The sequence below is a fragment of the Passer domesticus genome, chromosome 14, assembly GCF_036417665.1.
Source record: "Passer domesticus isolate bPasDom1 chromosome 14, bPasDom1.hap1, whole genome shotgun sequence".
In the NCBI taxonomy this organism is placed as follows: Eukaryota; Metazoa; Chordata; class Aves; order Passeriformes; family Passeridae; genus Passer; species Passer domesticus.
The window spans coordinates 17703862-17722363 of NC_087487.1; the positions used below are offsets into that span (position 1 = coordinate 17703862).

General features: G+C 49.4%; 1 protein-coding gene across 1 annotated transcript in view; it reads right to left on the reverse strand.

Annotated features, from left to right (window-relative positions):
• The window catches only part of CHSY1 (chondroitin sulfate synthase 1), a 76739-nt gene extending 63426 nt beyond the window's left edge, over window positions 1-13313 (reverse strand). The window contains exons 1-2 of the mRNA XM_064389768.1: window positions 12942-13313; window positions 3713-4208 (exon numbers count right to left, since the gene is read on the reverse strand). Of these exons, the coding sequence (XP_064245838.1) occupies window positions 3713-4208; window positions 12942-13213 (768 nt within the window). The 5' untranslated portion in view covers window positions 13214-13313. The remainder of the gene's footprint in view (window positions 1-3712; window positions 4209-12941) is intronic.
• Window positions 13314-18502: the final 5189 nt, after the last annotated feature.

Consider the following 18502-nt stretch of genomic DNA (forward strand, 5'->3'; position numbering starts at 1 on the left):
AAATTCATGAGATATATCAGCACTGCCTTGACTTCTAGCAGCTACAAAGAGGCTGTAATAACGTTGTGAAGCTGTTAACCACAAATTAGAACAACACTCAGCAACAGCTGCAAAACAAGGCTCAAACAACACCAAGCTACACAGCAGTGACTTTGTAATTCAGGTGCATTTAAAGGAAATATTAGACACAAAACTGAGATCAACAATACTTTTGGGATGGTTTAAATCACAAATGAAAGAGCTTGTCATCAAAACCAAAACATGTTCTCAGGCTGAAATCTAAGACCCTGTGTGGCACCACATGGCAATGTAGGAGAAAACAAAACTTCCATGTCCCTGTGATCCACATGAGATAGACTGGAAGAACTACTGGTGGGAGGAAAGGGGAGAAGGAAGGAGACCTAAGTAGGCAGCCTTTTCCTGAGAATGACACTCAGCAATGTACCAGAAGTCTGAAGTACCAATATTCACTAGAAATGCACAACCACTTCTGAGGAAGTTCACTCCAACCCTTTAGTTCTCTTCAAGAAAAAGGACCACACACTATATTTCTTCATGAACTCTCAAGCTCCCTTCTGAAAGCTTGAGAGATTTCACATCTCCATTCTTTTCATGACTTATCATTTGCTGCATAAACTCTGGTTTTGGCTGCTCCACCCTGTAGAGCGATGAGTTTTACAGTTATTTGTCAAACAGCAGCGACAGTCTGGGTTTTGTTTTTACAATGATGATAATCCTTGCCCTAAAGAACTTACTTACATTTAACAGCCATGTCTCATCTGTGACTCACTCAACCTGTGTCAAATAAGGCTGTGTCAAATAACAGCTCCAAGCCTGGTCACAGGAGCTTAAAATCCCTTGTGGGCTGCAAACTGCACCCAGAGCAGCAGCTGGGTGGGTCAGAGCTGCCCAGAGAGCTGCAGTTGTCCTCAACCTTGCACACGCTGCTGCTGCTGCTTTTCTGAGCTGAGATGACACAGGAAGTCCAAAGAATGGTGATGTCAATTCCTCTACTGTGTCTGCTGAAAAGCTCCTGACGGCAGGAAGAGCATGAACAAATCCTCACAAGTCTTGAAACGGGCAATAACTGATGCCACTCTAATGAAGAGCTCTGAGAGGCACTGCGGAGAGCAGAGGAGTGACAGAAACACAGGAAAGGGGGAAAAAAAGGGGCTTTGAGACAAACTGCTGTGAGCAGAAACGCCACACAGAGCTGGGCCTGGTGATGCGTTCGGGCACACCACCAGGGCCAGGGCCAGGGAAGATGAGCAGCACAGTAAAGACATTGTGGGATCCCAAAATCAGAGAAAGGGGGCAGTGACAGTCAGGGAGATGAGTAAAACGATTCTGGGCAGGGAGCCCACCACAAGAACAGTGCAGGGAAAAGCCACCCGCAGTGAGGACCAGCAGGGCACTCCACGCCCGAGATGCTGAGAATGAAACCCAGCGAGCTGGGGGGGCCACTGCAGAGACCTGAACTCCTCACTCCTGCTGCCACTCGAGCCTCTTCAGAATGGGAAGTGCAGGCTGCAAAGGAGAAGTCTGAGGTTTGAGATTTCTAAGGCCAGCACTGCTCTGCCTGCTGAGCCTTGTGCTGTCACAGCTTTTCTTCCGACGGGAATTGTGAAGGATGCGGTGGCTGTGCCCCAGCAGAGCAGGCACAGATAAACTTTTTGCTCCATCAGAAGCTCAGTGAAACACATTATGCAACTCACTTACAGTGGCCTGTTGTGTGATGTTCATGAACGTACAAGACAAGGAAAATGTCGCTTTTACACCAAGCCTTCCTAACACAGCTGTTGCAACAGCTGTGTTTTTTCACAGAGCTATTGCTTTATCTGAAATAAAATACCAGGCACATTTCATCTGGGCAACAAGAGGACCAGATAAAAAAAGATGACAGGTATTTAAATTGAAAAGCCACAACTAAATGAGAGTGGACCTACTTCTTGCAGAAGCTGTGTGCTTTTGTCATTGAAATGTTTCCTGCACTCCCCAACAGCTGAACCTTAACATCCCACACTCAGGGGTTACTTCTGAACACCCAACAGTTTATACATTTCACACAAACCAATATTAAGCAATTCATGACACCTAGGAGAATACAGTATTAAGGCTAATAACAGAAGCTCATCGAACAAAACTGATTATGAGAAAGCCCCATCTATTTCTGTCAGACAGCATTCCCAGTGCAGTTGTGTGCCATCATTAGTTATTTCAATCCAATATTTGGTTATATTGAATTTAGGAGCTCTTTGACAGTTTCAGTAGGACCAAAATGCTGACCTTCAGTAACTTATCAAATGCCAGATGGTACAGGCATTCACAGCAGAAGTTATTTCAGCTCTGAATGTCTATAGTAAAAATTTTATGCTGCTAAAAACTGTGGAAAAAGTTACTGACTCTTTACAAATGGCTAAGCCACAATGCTGGCAAAACATAAACTAGTTCCAGGTCTGAAAGCAGGGAATGTGGAGAGACACTGTTAGTTCAGAAAGTCTCCAGGCACAGAAGATATTCATTAATAACTGCAGCTGGAAACCTCCTTCCCCTTCCTCAAAGGCTTCCCCGTGTCGCTGAACTGTGAACTGAAACAAACCAACAGCTTTTGGGGGCAGAAGCTCAGTGTCAAAAGTTAAACCCAAGTCTTTGCCAGTGAAAGAGTGGCTCAGCAGCAATATCTGTCACTGTCTGTGACCTCACTGTTGCTGTGACCACAGTTCCTGTCACGCAGGCAGAAGAACCCTTCACCACTTCTCATAAAAGGACAAAGCCATAATTGCGTCAGATCATAAATGTTTGTGCACAGACACAAACTGCAGCCTCTCTTCTGCTTTCAAATTCTCCCATATTTCTAAGGCAGACCCACCAGCATTTGCCCTGGTGGAAGTGCAGCTCAAGCCCAGCAGCTGCTTTCAACCAGGCAGTCTGTAAACACCCAGGACTTGCTTCAAGGAGCTCAGCACACCCAGGCAGGAGAAGCCCTGTCATCCCTGGGAAGGAACTGCCAGTTCCCAACAAACAGCAGCGGGAAACTCTGCCACAAGCAGGCTCTCTAATTTTTTATCCCCCAAAATGCCAAATTTGCAGGCACACGAGTGTGGGCAGACCACGAGTTTCGGTAAGAGTGGTGGCTTGTCTCTGCTGACGTCAAGGACCTGCTGAGCAGGCGCCTGCAGGATGGGGCTGCCAATGAGTGCCCGGAGCAGCAACAGATTTGGGCTGCCAGGAGGCAGCTCAGCATGCAGGGTTACAGTGCCAGCCACCATGAGACATCTCCAGTTTGGAGAAAAACTGTCACTGTCAGGGCAAACATCTGTCAGCCTCACACATTTCAACTGCAGTAAGAAACACGGTAATTGTATCATCCATTTTCCATGCTGACGCCAAGACGTGCTCGGCTAAAGAAGATGAAAGAGGCTTGGACAGTCAGGACTGCAGGCACTCGAGGCCATTTTGACTTTAGCTTATCCCTTTCTATCTAAATAAAAATATCTGTTACGAATAATGAACATTCCTCTATTTCCTTCCTTACTGCGGCATTTCCAAATTTTTGTAGGGTGACACTCGCAGGAAACAGAAAGCGCAGAAACCGTACGGTTGGACGGTGATGCTGCAGAGGGAGGCGAGTGCTGGGGGATCCGCTGTGCACAACAGCAACCCTCCCCTCTACCTGCCACGAAAGACCCCTCCCCACGCCCCCCGTGCTTACCTCGTAGGACCAGACGCACTGCACCCCCGCGAACCTGCGCACGCAGCGTCCCACCTCCACGTCCTCGTGCGTGGTGTACATCTCCCGCAGGCACTCGCCGATGTGCGGCACCATCCTGCGCAGCACCTCCCGGCTCATGATCACTCCTGGCCCCCCCATGCAGAAGTTCTCCCCCGGCTCCAGCGCCAGCTTCCCCATCTCCTCCGTGGTGCCGAGGCCGGTCTGGCCCAGGAACAGCGGCTCGCTGCTGTTCAGGCTCCTGAGGAAGTTCTCCAGTTTGTCCCCTTTGATGTAAACGTCGTCGTCAGCCCTCATAAACCATTCGTATTTGTCCAAGTAGTGGTCATGCATGTACTTGAGCATCATGAAGGATTTCTTCTGGGGGGGGTAGGAGTCATCTACACCTGGAAGCGGCACGATGGGGATGGGGATAGAGGTGTCCGAACCCTCGCTGGAGAAGAATTCGACCTTGCCAGGAATGGTTTTGGACCACGTTCTACATTGGAAAAGACAAGAAGGAATAATTAAATATGCAAACCAGGGCAGGCAGAGAGTGCTGCCACAGACTATGGCTCACCTGCTTTACAAATTTTCTTTTTTGAACACCTTGAAAGGTTATTTTTTACCACACAAATGAGGACATTAACATGGCACACACAGCAATTGGTACAACATACACAAAATTCTGATATGACAAATCTGAGTGCCATTTTTGCACCTCAATATGTTAGAAAAATAATTCAGTTGCAGCAGTTTACTAGTGGGAAGCAGGATTCTCAAGCACACTCAGTTTTGCACTAACAGCTATTGATCACAAAATACAGAGGCGATCCAATATGGGCCAACAATTCACATACAACTGAATTTACTGTTTCCAAAGCTTCCCTACAAGTTATTCAGCATCATAGCCACCTTCCACTCCCTCTAAGCCTGCCCAAAAGCTCCAATGTGCACTCAGAAATACAGACTTCCTGAGAGTAAATTCACATGAACTTTTGAGGAAATGGTGTCCCTTGGGAAACCAACCAAACAGCAACTTCTCCAGATGGTGTGTGGAGAAGCAAAGCACAGAGCATGGAGCAGAAGTAACCTCAAGTGGCTTTGTCCATACGAGCAAAGTTCTACGAGATGCCTGTAAAACCCATAATTCCCACAGTAACGTGGTGCTACCCAACATCTGCACCTCCAGCAGATTTCCAGACATCTCATTCCAGGTTCTAGTGGAGAGGAACTGCACACAAGAGGAGCCTTTCCTGGGCAGAGCAGCACAGCAACATCTGCTCCACACCTTCCGTGCTCCTCTCTGACAAATCCAACCCATCTGCGTGGGCAAACTGGGTCACTGATAGCAGGAAGAGCTGCGGGATGATTCCTCAAGGCAGAGCACAGCCTCCTCCAGGGAGGATTTTCAGTCACGTAACTGCTACAGCCTTGCCCTCAAAAATATTAATTTTAAGCTTGCAGTACCATTTTCTGAGATTCTATCTGGGATAAGAGATCACATACCACTCACAGACACTCACAGAAAACTATTTTAGTTGGTAAACCAACAGGTTTTGCCCCTTTTTATATACAGGAAGAATAATCCATCATTCTATTTGGAGACTGTACTCGGAATATAACCTAAAGCTGATGTGAAAAGACTCTCAAGGTAAAGGACACACTATTCCCTCAATGCATCACTGTCACTCTGACCAGATGCCTCTCAGCACAGGCTTATTGCCAATACCTGAGCAGATTTTGGGCACCTCAGACCATCTGACATTTGAAGTCTCCAGAATTAGCTATCATATAAAGCCTGAAACATAAAAATACTTCAGGAGAATTATTCCTTAAGTTCCATCCAAAAATGCAGAGGTATTTAATGAGACTACCTAAACATCAACTTTGACACCTTAACAGTTTCTCACTTATTCCACTGTGTGTAATGAATATCACCCAATTACTTTAAAAGCTTTGTCTCCTGGATTTCTCACTGCCATGGGTAGTGTTTCATAGCAAAAGTTTAGATCCAAGCTTCCCAGAAGAGCAGGGAGTAAAACAAATGGAAACATTCCCATTGACTTCACAACAGAGGTGATGAGTCCTTTAATCATCATTGAAGCAATTAATGCTTCAATGTACTGCTCGCTGTAAATCACATCCTGTTAAAGCACTGAGAACTGCCCATTTCAAAAGGAGACAAGGTCACATCCTGAACTTTCACTAACTATTAAGGAAGTTCTGCTGTTTATTTTCTAACACCCACACTCCATAAACAAATCACCCACAGCTCTTCCCATATCAACTCCCAGTCTAAGTTCAAAAGACTTTTCTTCACTGAAGATGCATTTAAATTTCAGTGTCACAGAAAGAAAGGACAGAAGGAGTTACTGAGAAAAGCAGCTCATCTCATCCACTGAGACACAGCTTTGGGTGGACACAGGACACTGCAGACAACCACCAGATTGAAATTATACCTAAATTCTTATGGAAATTTCTGCTTATTTACTTTTTTATTCAAAAGCAAGCAATGTATTTTCAGACTTGCTCTTCATACCCTGGAAGATCTGCCTTTATCATGACTATAATCTCTGGGCAACACAGGATGTCTTGTAGAGCTCCAAGCTTTAGCTCCTTTCTGGAATTCATCAAGCCCTTCTGTTGATTCCCAGTTTAAATTTACTCCTTGCTCTCCAAATAGGTACCTGCACCTCAAGAACCACTAATTATTGTCAAGAGAAGAGCTCCCATTCAACAGAAAGGAACAAAATGCATGCACATCCATGAACCCTGGCAGGCTTGATTCCCAGTCTTCTTATTGCACTAAACCCCTCATCTCAAAGCCAGCTTGAGCCCATCTTTCCATATGAGCCATATTTAGGTTTCACATCAGACCAGGGGTAAAACAGAGACATTCCTGCATGTGTGAAGCACACAATGGGGACAGAAAGACCGTGCCCTAACAACATCCACACCCCAAGGACCTGTGTGAGCACCACGATGTCACTCCAGCCTTGGGATCTCATGTCAACCACATCGACCGTGCACAGCACAGCTTGACTGAGCCTTTGTTCACCTCCTGCAACAACACAATTTCTAGGATGAGACAGCTCAACGTGTTATTTGTGACCGTGGCTTTGTCTGAACCCAAAGGGACGAAAGCCTCCCACATGGACAAACAGCCCAAGTGTCTGTGTCAACAGAGCACGGCTCGGGCAGAGCTGAGACAATGGAGGCACCACGGGCTGCTCCTCACGTCGAGCCACAGCTCGCTCTGGCCCTTTCTGGGGACAGAATACAGGCAGAAAAGTTTGCTCAGGAAGAGTGTTGCTGCACTCAGCCAAAGAAGCCAAACCACAGAGGGTGAGATGAACTGTAAGTAGGTTTTTCTGGCCCCGGTTATCAGCAGAGCTAAGGACTGATAAATCCAGGGATGAATTCTGATCAAAGCTGCTTTTACCTTTTTTATCCAATGTTGCAAATAATCAGACCTGGCTTCATCACCAGCAGTTCTGTAGTTCAGTATGTAAAACCTACGTTTTTTGCCAGTCCTCCCACCTCCACTGTCATTTACCTTGTCTGCTCTCAGGTTATGGGCAGCAACCTGACCCTTCAGCTCCTGAGCACAGAGCTCTTGTCTCAACACCTCCCCACCTCTGTGGCCCCATCAACACCCCCTTCCAACAGCTGACATCACTCTGCTGGCCAAGGTTTCTCCAATACTTCCAAATTTCTTGCAGGTTGTATCTGCAAGAGAATTGTATGTTTGACAATTAAAAAAAAAAACCAAGAAAAATATTTTTATTGAAATCTGACACCCTCCTTCTTCCCTACCACCCTGTCCACCCTGAGCTGTTTAAAGGACACACTGACACAACATTTCTGCCACCAGACTCCTGTATCTGCACCTGCAGAGACCACCTGGGCAGCAGTGATCCATCACTGAGCGCTTCAGCCAAGCCATTTCTACTCTGCCCCCAGAGAAATACCAGCTTGTGAACACAACTGATACTGCACTGAACTGGTCATTTAAAAACCCTGACAGATCCCAACCTTATCTCCCCCGTGTAATCTGAATCTGCTGCTTAAGCAGGAGGATGTGCATGAATCAGGACAGCAAGGCTCTCCGTTACCCTCCCCAGGAGGTAAAAAACCTGCACGGTGCTGGGTGGCCTGGTTTCTCTCAGTGCACAGGGCACACAACTCCACAAACCAGAGGGCTGTGTTGACTAGGAAATCCAAGTGAAAATTAAACAAACACAAACTAAATGAGTAATGCTTCCTCAGAAACAAAGCTCTAAGCAGAGGACATGAGACCAGTGATGCTCCAGTATTAGTAGCTACCAAATCAATTTCACCATCCCTCTCTCATCCAGTTTTGCACACTGGATATCCTACATGTACCCTAGGCTGAGCAAGTCACAAGCAAACTGGGTGAAAAGATTTTATCTTTTTAGCTGGCTCCCATGTATTCGTGAAATACAGAAAACCTTGTACACACCAAGAGTGCTAAAAAAACCCAGTATTTCTAAAAACTGACCACAGCTGTAGTCTTGAAATGTTGTCAGAAGTTATTTCTTCATTTAGAAAGAAGCTTAAAAGCACAACTTGCAGCAGGAGCAGCACAGATCTGGGATGTTTTATCTTCAGTTTCCAGTATTTATTATTTATTTGTATTATCTTGCTTATCAGCTCTGCAGACTGCAGAAGCACAGGCAGTGGCGTTATGCAGACAGTGCTCCCTTTGTAAAGACTCAGGCTGAAGACTGACAAAAAAATGTGATTTGGTTTTTGTCTGCAGCTCAGGAAGTTTCCCTCAGAGGAGATCAGAGAAATCATTTAAAGTTTTGAGAAATAGTCATCTTGTATAATTACGCTGAAGAAAATCATAATTTGTGAGGAACTCAGCAAGGCAACAGACATGAAAGACTGATGTCTTGAATGCAGCTAAATTCCATGTTGAATTAGGACTAGTTTGGCATCACTGTGCTTCAAGGTCCCATTCTTCCAGCAGCATTTGCTACAGGGAAAGCAGTGAACCACAGCTTACACAGGAGAACTGAGCTCAGAAAACCAGCACACTGCTCCTGCACGTGGTATTCTAGATAACACATGGGAGGTCACAAAAAAACCCCCTGTTTTTTAAAATTTCCAGATCTCTGTCACTAAGATCTGCATTACAGAATTCCAATTTTGAGGAAAAGTTCCTTTCAGGTTTCCGCAGGATTGCTTTAACAGAGAACCCAAGCAACTTCCTTAGAGCTGAACTCCCCCAGGTTTAAGTGATGCTAGTTTTCTGTCCATGCATATCCACCTTCCCTGTGGACACAGGGACAGAAATGGATCCATCACCCACAAGCACACAGACAGTGGGCCAGGCTAAGATCAGAGCCCAAGTGTCTCAGAGTTTTGGGCCACATGGTTATTTTAGGGGGTCTAAGTGACTTTGTTTTACTTACCCCCCACCCTCCCATATCAATGACAGTGCTTCTTTCATACCATTCCTTAAACATCCTCACAGATTTTAGGTTACTGGCCAGAAAACCCGAGTACATCATGGTTCTGGTGGAGGGTACCTGAGCAGGACACCGAGTTCTCACTGCTGCAATACTGTGGTACGATTCACACACGAAGTGGAACACGTACTGTGCTGGCACGATATTCAAAGTCTCTTCAGGGGGCCCCCTCCCAAGAGGCAGGAGCTCCACAATCCATCACATCCCCTCACCAGCGCCCAGAACGGGCCAAACCACCCGACAGATGCAGATCCGAATTTAGGAGCAGCACAACAACGTGTAAGTGCAGGCTTAGACAGATAACACAAACTCCCCCACACCCAAATCCTTCTGGCTGCCTTTCACTTAAGCCCTTCCGAGCACTCAGGTATTTGGATTCCAGCCTCCTGTAAGCCACCACCAACAAAGGCAGCACGTTTGAAATGGAGCCTGGGAAGGGCATCCTTCTGCAGGGATGGCCCAGCAGCAGCCCCGGGCATCACTCATGGTGCTCGTGGCACTTGACGGTGCCGTGGGGACCGTCCCAAACCCAGAAGTGCCGCGGCTGTGCTCCTGCAGGGATGCTGCCAAAGGCCAGCCGCTGACATCTCGCCATTAACTGCATTCACACCACGCTGCTGCCACGTTTCCCAGGAAATCTAGTTGCTACGCAAACGGAAAAAAAAAAAAATGGGTTAACTGGCTGATATTTCTGTTCCTGAGACAGCAGACTTAAATCTTCTGGGAGACTGCTTATTCCCATCCTCTCCTTCCTGCAGCTCTTTTAGGACAACTCCCCTCAACTGCAAAACCATTAGCACATATTGTTGCACTTTCCCTGAACCCCAGCCATCCCTTTAACTCCTTCCCGCCCAGCTCTTTTCCTGACTATTCCTTTTTCTTCCAAGTGACACCGTGGCTCCTGCCGCTGCACTTCCCCGGCCTCCTGGAAGGGAAGCTCTGCTAACCTGGCTGGCAGATGCAATCACTGCTGAGGCTGCAGATCTGCCCTCCGAAAACCTGTGGATCTAAAGCTCATTCTCTGCCTCACCGGCTACAAAAGCAGGGCTGTTACAAAGAGCCGGCGGCTCCCGAAAATCCAGCAGGCCTGTTTTGCCTTGCAGTGGTCATTTCGCCCATGATTGATGCTCAGGAAGTGGATTGCTTCCCCTCTTGTTAGACCCTATCTGGACTCACAGCAGCCAGGATCAGCAAATGCTTTCCGCTCGGGTCCCTTTTAGCCGTGTCTGTAAATGGCCTTTGAGCCACAGCAATTTGGAGGTATTCAGCCTCTGAATCCCTAATTCCTTTCAGCGTGGTATCAAGGCTCTGCACACGCTGCCACCCCGGGAATGCCTTGCTAGCAGCTTCCCATTTCACTGGCTGTGCCAGCGATTCAGCTCACCAGGATGCTTTGTCAATGTAGTAATCCCAGCAATTGTCTGCTTGAGTACTTCATGGCAATCAAAAGCCATTTAAGATTTCAGGTTTGTCTTCCTCTTCCCCCCTCCCCATCTTCCCCCAAAGATGTCTTCCTGTCACCAGGACATTAGCTCATTTCTTTCACCAGCGGAGGTGAGAAAAACGCATTTAGCCCTACTAAGAGTCTCTTTATCCTCCTTTTCCAAGAAGAGACATCATCTCTAGAGGTTAAACCAAAATAGCAGTGTAATAAAAAGCGATAGTCAGATCTCCATCTAAGGGTTGAAGGAGCCCGATTCCATTAGCTGAATTTGTTAAGTTGCATCTTTAGCCATTGTTTTGTGAGAGCAGATGTCGCAGATCTTGTTCTCTAAACCCAGCTCCGCCACAGCACCAGACTGTTCAGCAAGCACAGGCAAAACCAGGCAAAAAGAAGAATCCTTCCCACACCAGCAAAGTGAATTTCTCCCCAAAGAACACTCTGGACAACACAGTGATAAATTTTCCTTTTCCGAATTCTTGATGCAAAATCTGATGGATGCTGGATAAAGTATTCTGCCATAAAACCTGGTACACAATGTCCCAACACGACTCCAGCCTCCCTGTATGTAAATCTAAATTACACAGCCCGTGAGATTTGCAATCCAAAATGCTCCATCCCACACGGTGAAGAACATAACCCTGAAGAAACAGATTCCTTCACCCATTTCAAAGCATCAATCATGCACTTTCTGTAACTTAATTACAGGTCTACTGCTGGAAGAAGGAATTAAGTTTCCATTAAAACCATCGCTGGTGGACAATACGCCTCAGATTGCCCAAATAAAGCAATTTTATTGCACTGGATGCTGATATAAAGACAGATTTCCTGAAACCAGAGCTGAGCTGGGAACGATGGTATGATGGCCCATCATACATAGTTTTGTCACCCCGCTCTTACTGGCCAATAGGGCCAAGGACTTTTCAGCCAGGGCAGGCAGGACATGGAGAAGGGTTTGTTGGACATGGAGAAGGGTTTATTCTAGCACAAGACTAAAGACTAAAGGGGATGTTTTATTAAAGATCTGCCCCAGAGCTCCTGGCTGCTCCTCCGAGGGTGCTGGCTCAGCCAGAGCTGGGGTATACCCGAGCTGACATTTTAACTCTTTCAGACTTCCCAAGCAGGCTTCCCGTGCAGCCTCCCAGCACTGCCGGCTGGGCACACACCGGAGCAACGAGCATATCCCAGCGTATTTCAGCAGAGCAGAGTTTTCACCAAAGCCACAAACACATCTCTCACAGAAGAGATGATTATCCTGATGCTGCCGAGGCTTTGGACAGAATTCCCCTTAGCCTGTGGCACTCACTGCCGTGCCCAGCTACACCTGGGGACCACGGCGAGCAGCACACAGGGCAAAGCACCAAAGGCTGTTCCTGCTCCGAAATTAGGTGTGCTCAGGTAACAAACACACGGCTCAGAGACCGTGGCTCCTGCATTAGCTCAGCCACTGAAGCACGGAGCGCTTCACCCAGGCTGACTCTCCCCATCCGAGCTCTCACTGCCTAGTCCAGCCTCAGCAGCGGCTGCAGAGAGCCGGGGTGGGTTTTACTCTTTGTTCCCAGATGCCTTTTCTGGGTCTCATTCCCAAGCACACGCTTTTGGCTTGGCACGGCGGTCTTTATCCAGGGGATTACAGCGGTCCCCAAACTTTATTTCTGTTACCGTCAGGCTGTCAGCTCGCTCCACCAGCAGCAGCCACGGACCGCACCAGCGTGGCGCAGCTGCGCCCACGGCACGGGCACCGAGGGACACGCTGCGGTGCCCGTGCTCCGCCGGTGACCGGCACTCAGCGTCCCCTCGCACCGGCGGGGCTGCCTGACCCTCAGGCAAGGTCAGCGGGGCCAGTGGAACCTGCGGGAGCGGCAACGCGACTCACCGGACCCCTGGCGTCCGTGCGGGCTGCCCGGGCAGCGGAGCCGCGCTCGGGGCGCCGCTCCCGCCCGCAGAGCCCCGGGGCTCGCCCGGTGCGCCCGGCTCGGGGCGAGGAGCGCCGGGGCTGAGCGCGCCCGAGGCTCGCTCGCACCTGCCCGGGGAAGGGCGAGCGGCCCCCGGGGCATCCCGGCTGTAAGGGCATCCCCCGGGGGAACCGGCCGACCGGCCCGAGCCCAGCTGAATGGGAGCGAAGCGAGCCAAGCCCAGCTCGGCTGAATGGGAACGAACCGAGCCAAGCCCGGCTCAGCTGAACGTGACCGAGCCGAGCTGAGAGGAGTCGAACCCACCCGAACCCATCCCGAGCCCACCCCAGAGCCCAGCCCAGCGCAGCCCACCGGACCCCCGGCCCGCCGCTCACCGGTGCGCGGCCACGGCGCGGCTCCGCAGGTACTTCTGCGCCGTCATGACCCCCACGAAGAGGAAGCTCTGTGCCGGCGGGCCGGGGCGGCGCGGCGGGGCGGCGGCGGCGGCGGCGGGCGGCGGGCGGCAGCCCTGCGGGCGGGCTCGGTGGGGCCGCGCCGCCGCCGCCAGCTCGGAGGCGCGGGGCAGGACGAGGCGCGATGCGAGCACGAAGCCCAGCACCAGCCCCAGCAGGACGCTGAGCCAGGCGCGGCGGCCGCGGCCCGCCATGCCCGCCCGGCCCGCTGCTCACAGCGCCGCCGCCGCCGCCAGCCGCGCCGAGGCGCCCAGCGCCGCCATGGGGGAAGGGGCAGGGACGGGAAGCGGAGGGAGGGGAGCGGGGGGCCGCCCGCCTCCCCGGCCCTGCCCCTCGGCACAGGCGCCGTGTGCGGCCCCGCCGCGCTGCCCCTGGCCCCGCCCGGCCGTGCCGGAGCCGCCGCCGCGCAGCCCCCGGCGCGGCCCCGGCCCTGGGCAGGGGGCTCCGGGACACGGCCCTGGGCAGGGGGCTGAGGGAGCACCGCCCGGGAGCGGCAGCGCTGGACGTCCCGCCCCGTCTCTGGAAGTGTTCCAGGCCAGGTTGGACGGGGCTCGGAGCAGCCTGGTCTGTGGGAAGGTGTCCCTGCTGCCCGGGGCACGGAGTGGGATGAGATGAGCGTGAAGGGCCCTTCCAGCCCAAACGTGGTTCTGTGACAGGGAGCGGCCCTGTAACCAAGCATTCCACACAGGGGATGGGGAACCTGGCCCTGCAGCCCACACTGGGACCTCGGCACTGGGACACCAGAACCTCAGCCCAGCTGTCCAGATAAGAGGGGCAGGAGGCCAAGAGAATGTGGATGCTCGGCTCTGGGGACAGGGACTGGGACACTGGACATAACCCCAGGACAGGCATCCCAGTGCCTGTGCTAAGCCTCCGTGGCAGAACCGTGGCTCAGGGGCCAGGATGGGAGCCCAGCCCTTCAAAGGATGGGAAGACACTGGGGACAGATCCAGGAGAGGCACCAGCTCAGGTCCCTGCTGCCCAAGGCCCAGAGTCCAGGGGGATGCAGGCAGTGAGGAGCAGCCTTCCAGCCCTGTTTGCCTGGCGCTGGTGCATTTGTGCAGCACAGGCTCTGGTGACAGAGAGCCAAGGCACAGGCACTCTCTGTTTTTTCCCACCTTGCTAATTAAACCAACCAGAAATAGGTCAGTCTGTTTCCATCCGCAGGCTACAGTGAGTGCTCAAGAGATTGAAGCCTTTATTGCATGAAGATTTCTTTTTCCTTTGTCCACACTGACTCTCCATGTGCGTTTCATCTACAGAGCACTTCAGCTTCAAATGCTGCAGCCACAAACCCCTCACATTTCACAGGAAAAAAACCTTCCTGTCTCAACAGAAGAAACTTATCAAGTACAACCCACTGACCTCCTGCTTATCATTGTGGTTTCTTCCATTTCCTGCCCACTTCGGCCTTTCCAATTGCCAGTCTTTTCCATGTTAAATTTTATTTATATCATGATGTCATCCACAACAAACTGGGAAGAAGAAAGTCTTGGTGTAACGGCAGCAACCTCTTGAGCAAGAACCATTGCAAAAGAGGATATCACACCACATTAATACTCTACAGTAATAAGCCAGAGAGACACATCCATGACAGATTTTTTATGATCACAAATAACTGTCTCGCTTCTGGGATTGAGCAGGTAATGACACAATCTGCTTATCTAATGAGTTTAATGATATGTCTTGAAAAAAATGCTTTTGTTTGGAGTTTATTGCTCTTGTGATGGTGCAATCCTCATACCGAGCTCAGCACAGATGAACTCGTGATGTCAGGAGCACAAATAACACAAGGAAAGTGCCACCAGGATTTATGGTATTAAACAACAATAAAATTGAATACAAATAGAAACTAGATAAGAAATACAAACAGTGAATAGGAAAGAAGAGCAGGACGTCTCCTTTTGTTTGCCTGTGGGCAGAACAGAGATGCATTGAGTGGGATGTGTTTGTGCGAAGAGGAAGAGGAGAACTAAAAGGTGAAAGAGAAAGGAAGAGCAGCCCAAACTGGAATACACACGAGGCAGGTAAAGCCTTGAAGGGCAGGAACACCATTGCTTGGCAAAGGCCAGCTGGACTGCCCTTTCCACTTCAATTCCTTTCTACTTCCCAGGGTTTGCAACGCTTCACAATTATTTCTAACTACTGGTGCACTGATCCTTTCCATGAAGTCTGGAGGTATCCTCAGCCTGTGCCACTCTGCACACGTGGATCTGTTATTGCACTTAAAAAAGGTTCCTCATTAAACTCTGCTTCTCTCCTCTCCCCACAAGCCTGGTCATCAGGTCCTGAAACACACGACACCAAGAGACATTCAAGCTACAAAAAAAGCAAGAACGCTCCTTTCCAAGAGAGGCACATGTGGCAAGTCCATGAGCAGGAATGAGATTACTCTGCCTGCTCCAAATCAGCTGTAAAAATCTCCAGATTCAAGGGAAAGCCACTGTGGCCTATGAATTACAGGAAAAGGCAGAGCTAGCGTGGTTAAAAGGCAATAAAAAGGAGAAAGGTTGGGGCTGGGGCTGAGGAGCTGTCAGTTGGCTTCTTCCCACAAAGAAAAGCAGTTAGTCATCAGAACTGAGAACTCCGTGCGACTTCAGCACACATGGAAACGATGAAGCAGAGCAGCACGTTCCCCTGATGGATCTCCTCAGCCTCTCCTGGGCATGTTCCCACCTCCTGCACCTCCACAGCAGTTATGGTCCTGGAGCTCACCACCTGCAGGGGCGCTCAGAGAATGCTTGGGCAGGGCAGGAGAAGGAAGGGGAGCTTTCCTGGTGCCAGGATTTGACCTGCAGAGGAGGCACAGGCAGGTTTCATAGATCACACCCCAGCTCTAAGGTTATGTCCAGCTGGGAAGAGGGGGTGCCACCTGGGAATGCTGCAATGCTCACTCAACTCCCACAGCACATCCACATGCCTCCCTTTGTGTCATTTATTGTGCCAAACTCGCATTCCTAAATGCTAGGCAGGCACATGCCCCTTTTTCTGCTTCTGCCCCCTCCCCTGTTCTTGCACGGAGCAGCTGCTGGAAAAAAAGGGGAAAAAGCAGATTTAGGCAAAACCTGAAGAGCATAGCTTAGTTCTTCCAGTGGAATTATAATACTGTTACCTGCCTAGAATGTATTTTTAATCTGGATGGCAGCAAAAGGTCATACTGCATAATCACATTTAAGTGCCATTCCCCATTAATACAGCTCTTGGTCTCAATAGTTGTCACTATATATCATGGTTACTATATATTCAAAGATATTTTTCTTTTGTAGCACAGTCTACAAGCATGAACACATTTTTATGCAGCATGTTTTCAGTTCCTTGTGGGGTGGCTGGAGGAGGTATTCCGAGGGCTCCCCAAAATCTGCAGAGGATGCACATGGTGTGTGCTCATCCCCACTCCCTCCAGCGGGATTAGCACCCGGCCCAGCCGGTGAGAGCCCACTTGACAGGCCCACATGGTTTAGATTCATAATCAGATTAACAAAACAGTAATCCTATTTTTAAACAATGAAAAAGCCAAGTCCTCGAGCTGCCTCTGTGTGTGTGTGTGCATACAGAATAAATGTCATCCTTTTGGAATAAAGAACTTGAATACCAAATGAAAAAAGTTTCTTCCACATAGATTTTGTCCATTGGAGGAAAGGACTATCTTGAATTATTACCACTTCTTTTTTCCCACTGATTTTGATCTCCAGTGAGCCCTCTCCAACACTTGCAGAATTTATCTTCTATAGCATACTTTACCATATTTTAAAATAATAGTTACAGAAGAGAACTACTCCCCAAATGCTCCAGAAACTTTAATTATGAATGTTCCAGTACTCAAACTTATACTTTAAAAACTGCCCAGGCACTGGAAAAATGAGCATACTTCATATATTCAATGTAACAGACTCATGGTGGAAAAAATCTCACTGGGCAACCAGCACCATTTGTCTCTGTCACAGTATTTCCAGCACCGCTGCATTTTCCCAAATGATGCGGAAACTCCTTTCTCAGCTCCAGCACCCACTTTTTTCCCTTTTTTTTCCCTTTTTTTTCCTTTTTTTCCTTTTTTCCCTCCCCTCCCATGCTATCCCGGCGCTGCCAGCGCTGCTCCCGGTGGCTCAGAGGAGCCCGTTCTGCGCTCCCAGCGCCGGCCCGACATTGCCATCGCCCGGCGCGGCCCCGCAGCGCAGCGCGCTCCCCTTGCCGGCCGCACCTGCGGGAATGCCGCGGAGAACCCTGCCCAGGCAGCTCCAAAGGCTCCTGCTGGTCCTCCGGGTGTCACCCGGCTGGTGGCAGGAGCAGCGCTGCGGAGTGTGGCATGGGGAATGATGCGTTCTTAGCGCGGTGCTGCCAGACCCGAGGTAAGAAAAAGCCCAGACTGTGTGTTTGAAAAGTGAGCATCAAGGTGTCAGAGCCTAAAAAGCAGAACACCTGAAGAAGTGGCAGTTACATTACCTAAGAAATGGAATTCACAGGCAGTGTTGTCCCCTCCCTATATGTGACAAAGCCGTACAATCTGGGGTTTTTTTTGTTTTTTCAAAGTGCATCTTTTAGGCCAAGCTGACAGTAACTCCCCATTTTAGTGCAGAGTACTAGAACTAGATTTAAATGCCAGGTATTTCAGGGTATCCATTTCCCCTCCATTCTCTTTAAATAAAAATTTTTAAGTTCTTTTTCCTGCTTCCCTCCACAACTATTATCCACAGAACCAGCTCAGAAGCTCAGCTCAGTAACCACCACTCAGAAAGAATCTGTGGTAGAAAGAATCTATGGTAAAGGGAGGAGTGAAATTGTAAATTTACCAGTGGAGATCTTGCTGTGCTGAAAGTGCTTTTTAGCAGGTGTGCACTTCAAAATAAAATCACAGCAATCAATACACAAGAACAGCACCTGCCTCCCTGCCAGCGCCTTGCCACTGAAACCTTCAACATGAAATTTGTATTTTCCCCACCAAAGCTGAGCTGAGGGCACCTATTCCCCACTGAGGACATTGGTTTCTCATTAAAAAAAAAAAAAAAAAAAAAAAAAAACAAAAAAAAAAAAAAAAAAAAACAAACGAAAAAACCCACAAGGTTTTGAAGTCGCTGGCTCTGGAGCTGGCAGTATGGGCAGGGTGTGTGTCAGGCTGCCTTGGAAGCTCTCACAAAAATCAGCTACAGCAGTGCAGCCAGGCCAGGACACCACCCAGCCAGCAGCCCTGTGCTTTTCCTTTGTGGTTGCAGAGCTGTTCCAAAAGCCAAGCTTTCATTCCACACAGGAGGGAGGGGAAAAAAAAAAAAAGGAAAAACCCAAAGCTTCAGCCCATCCAAGTCTAGACCAGCTTTTTTTACAGCTGGAAATTGCATAGTTTCACTGCTCAGCTATAGCATGGACAGAAATACTCTGAGCTCCACTTGTGGCTAAACTGATCCCTGAAAAGGTGCCACTTTTTAGCCTGTATAAGAGCAAAATTCATCCAGAAGGTGGATCTGATGCTGAGATGTGTGCTGCTGTGCAGC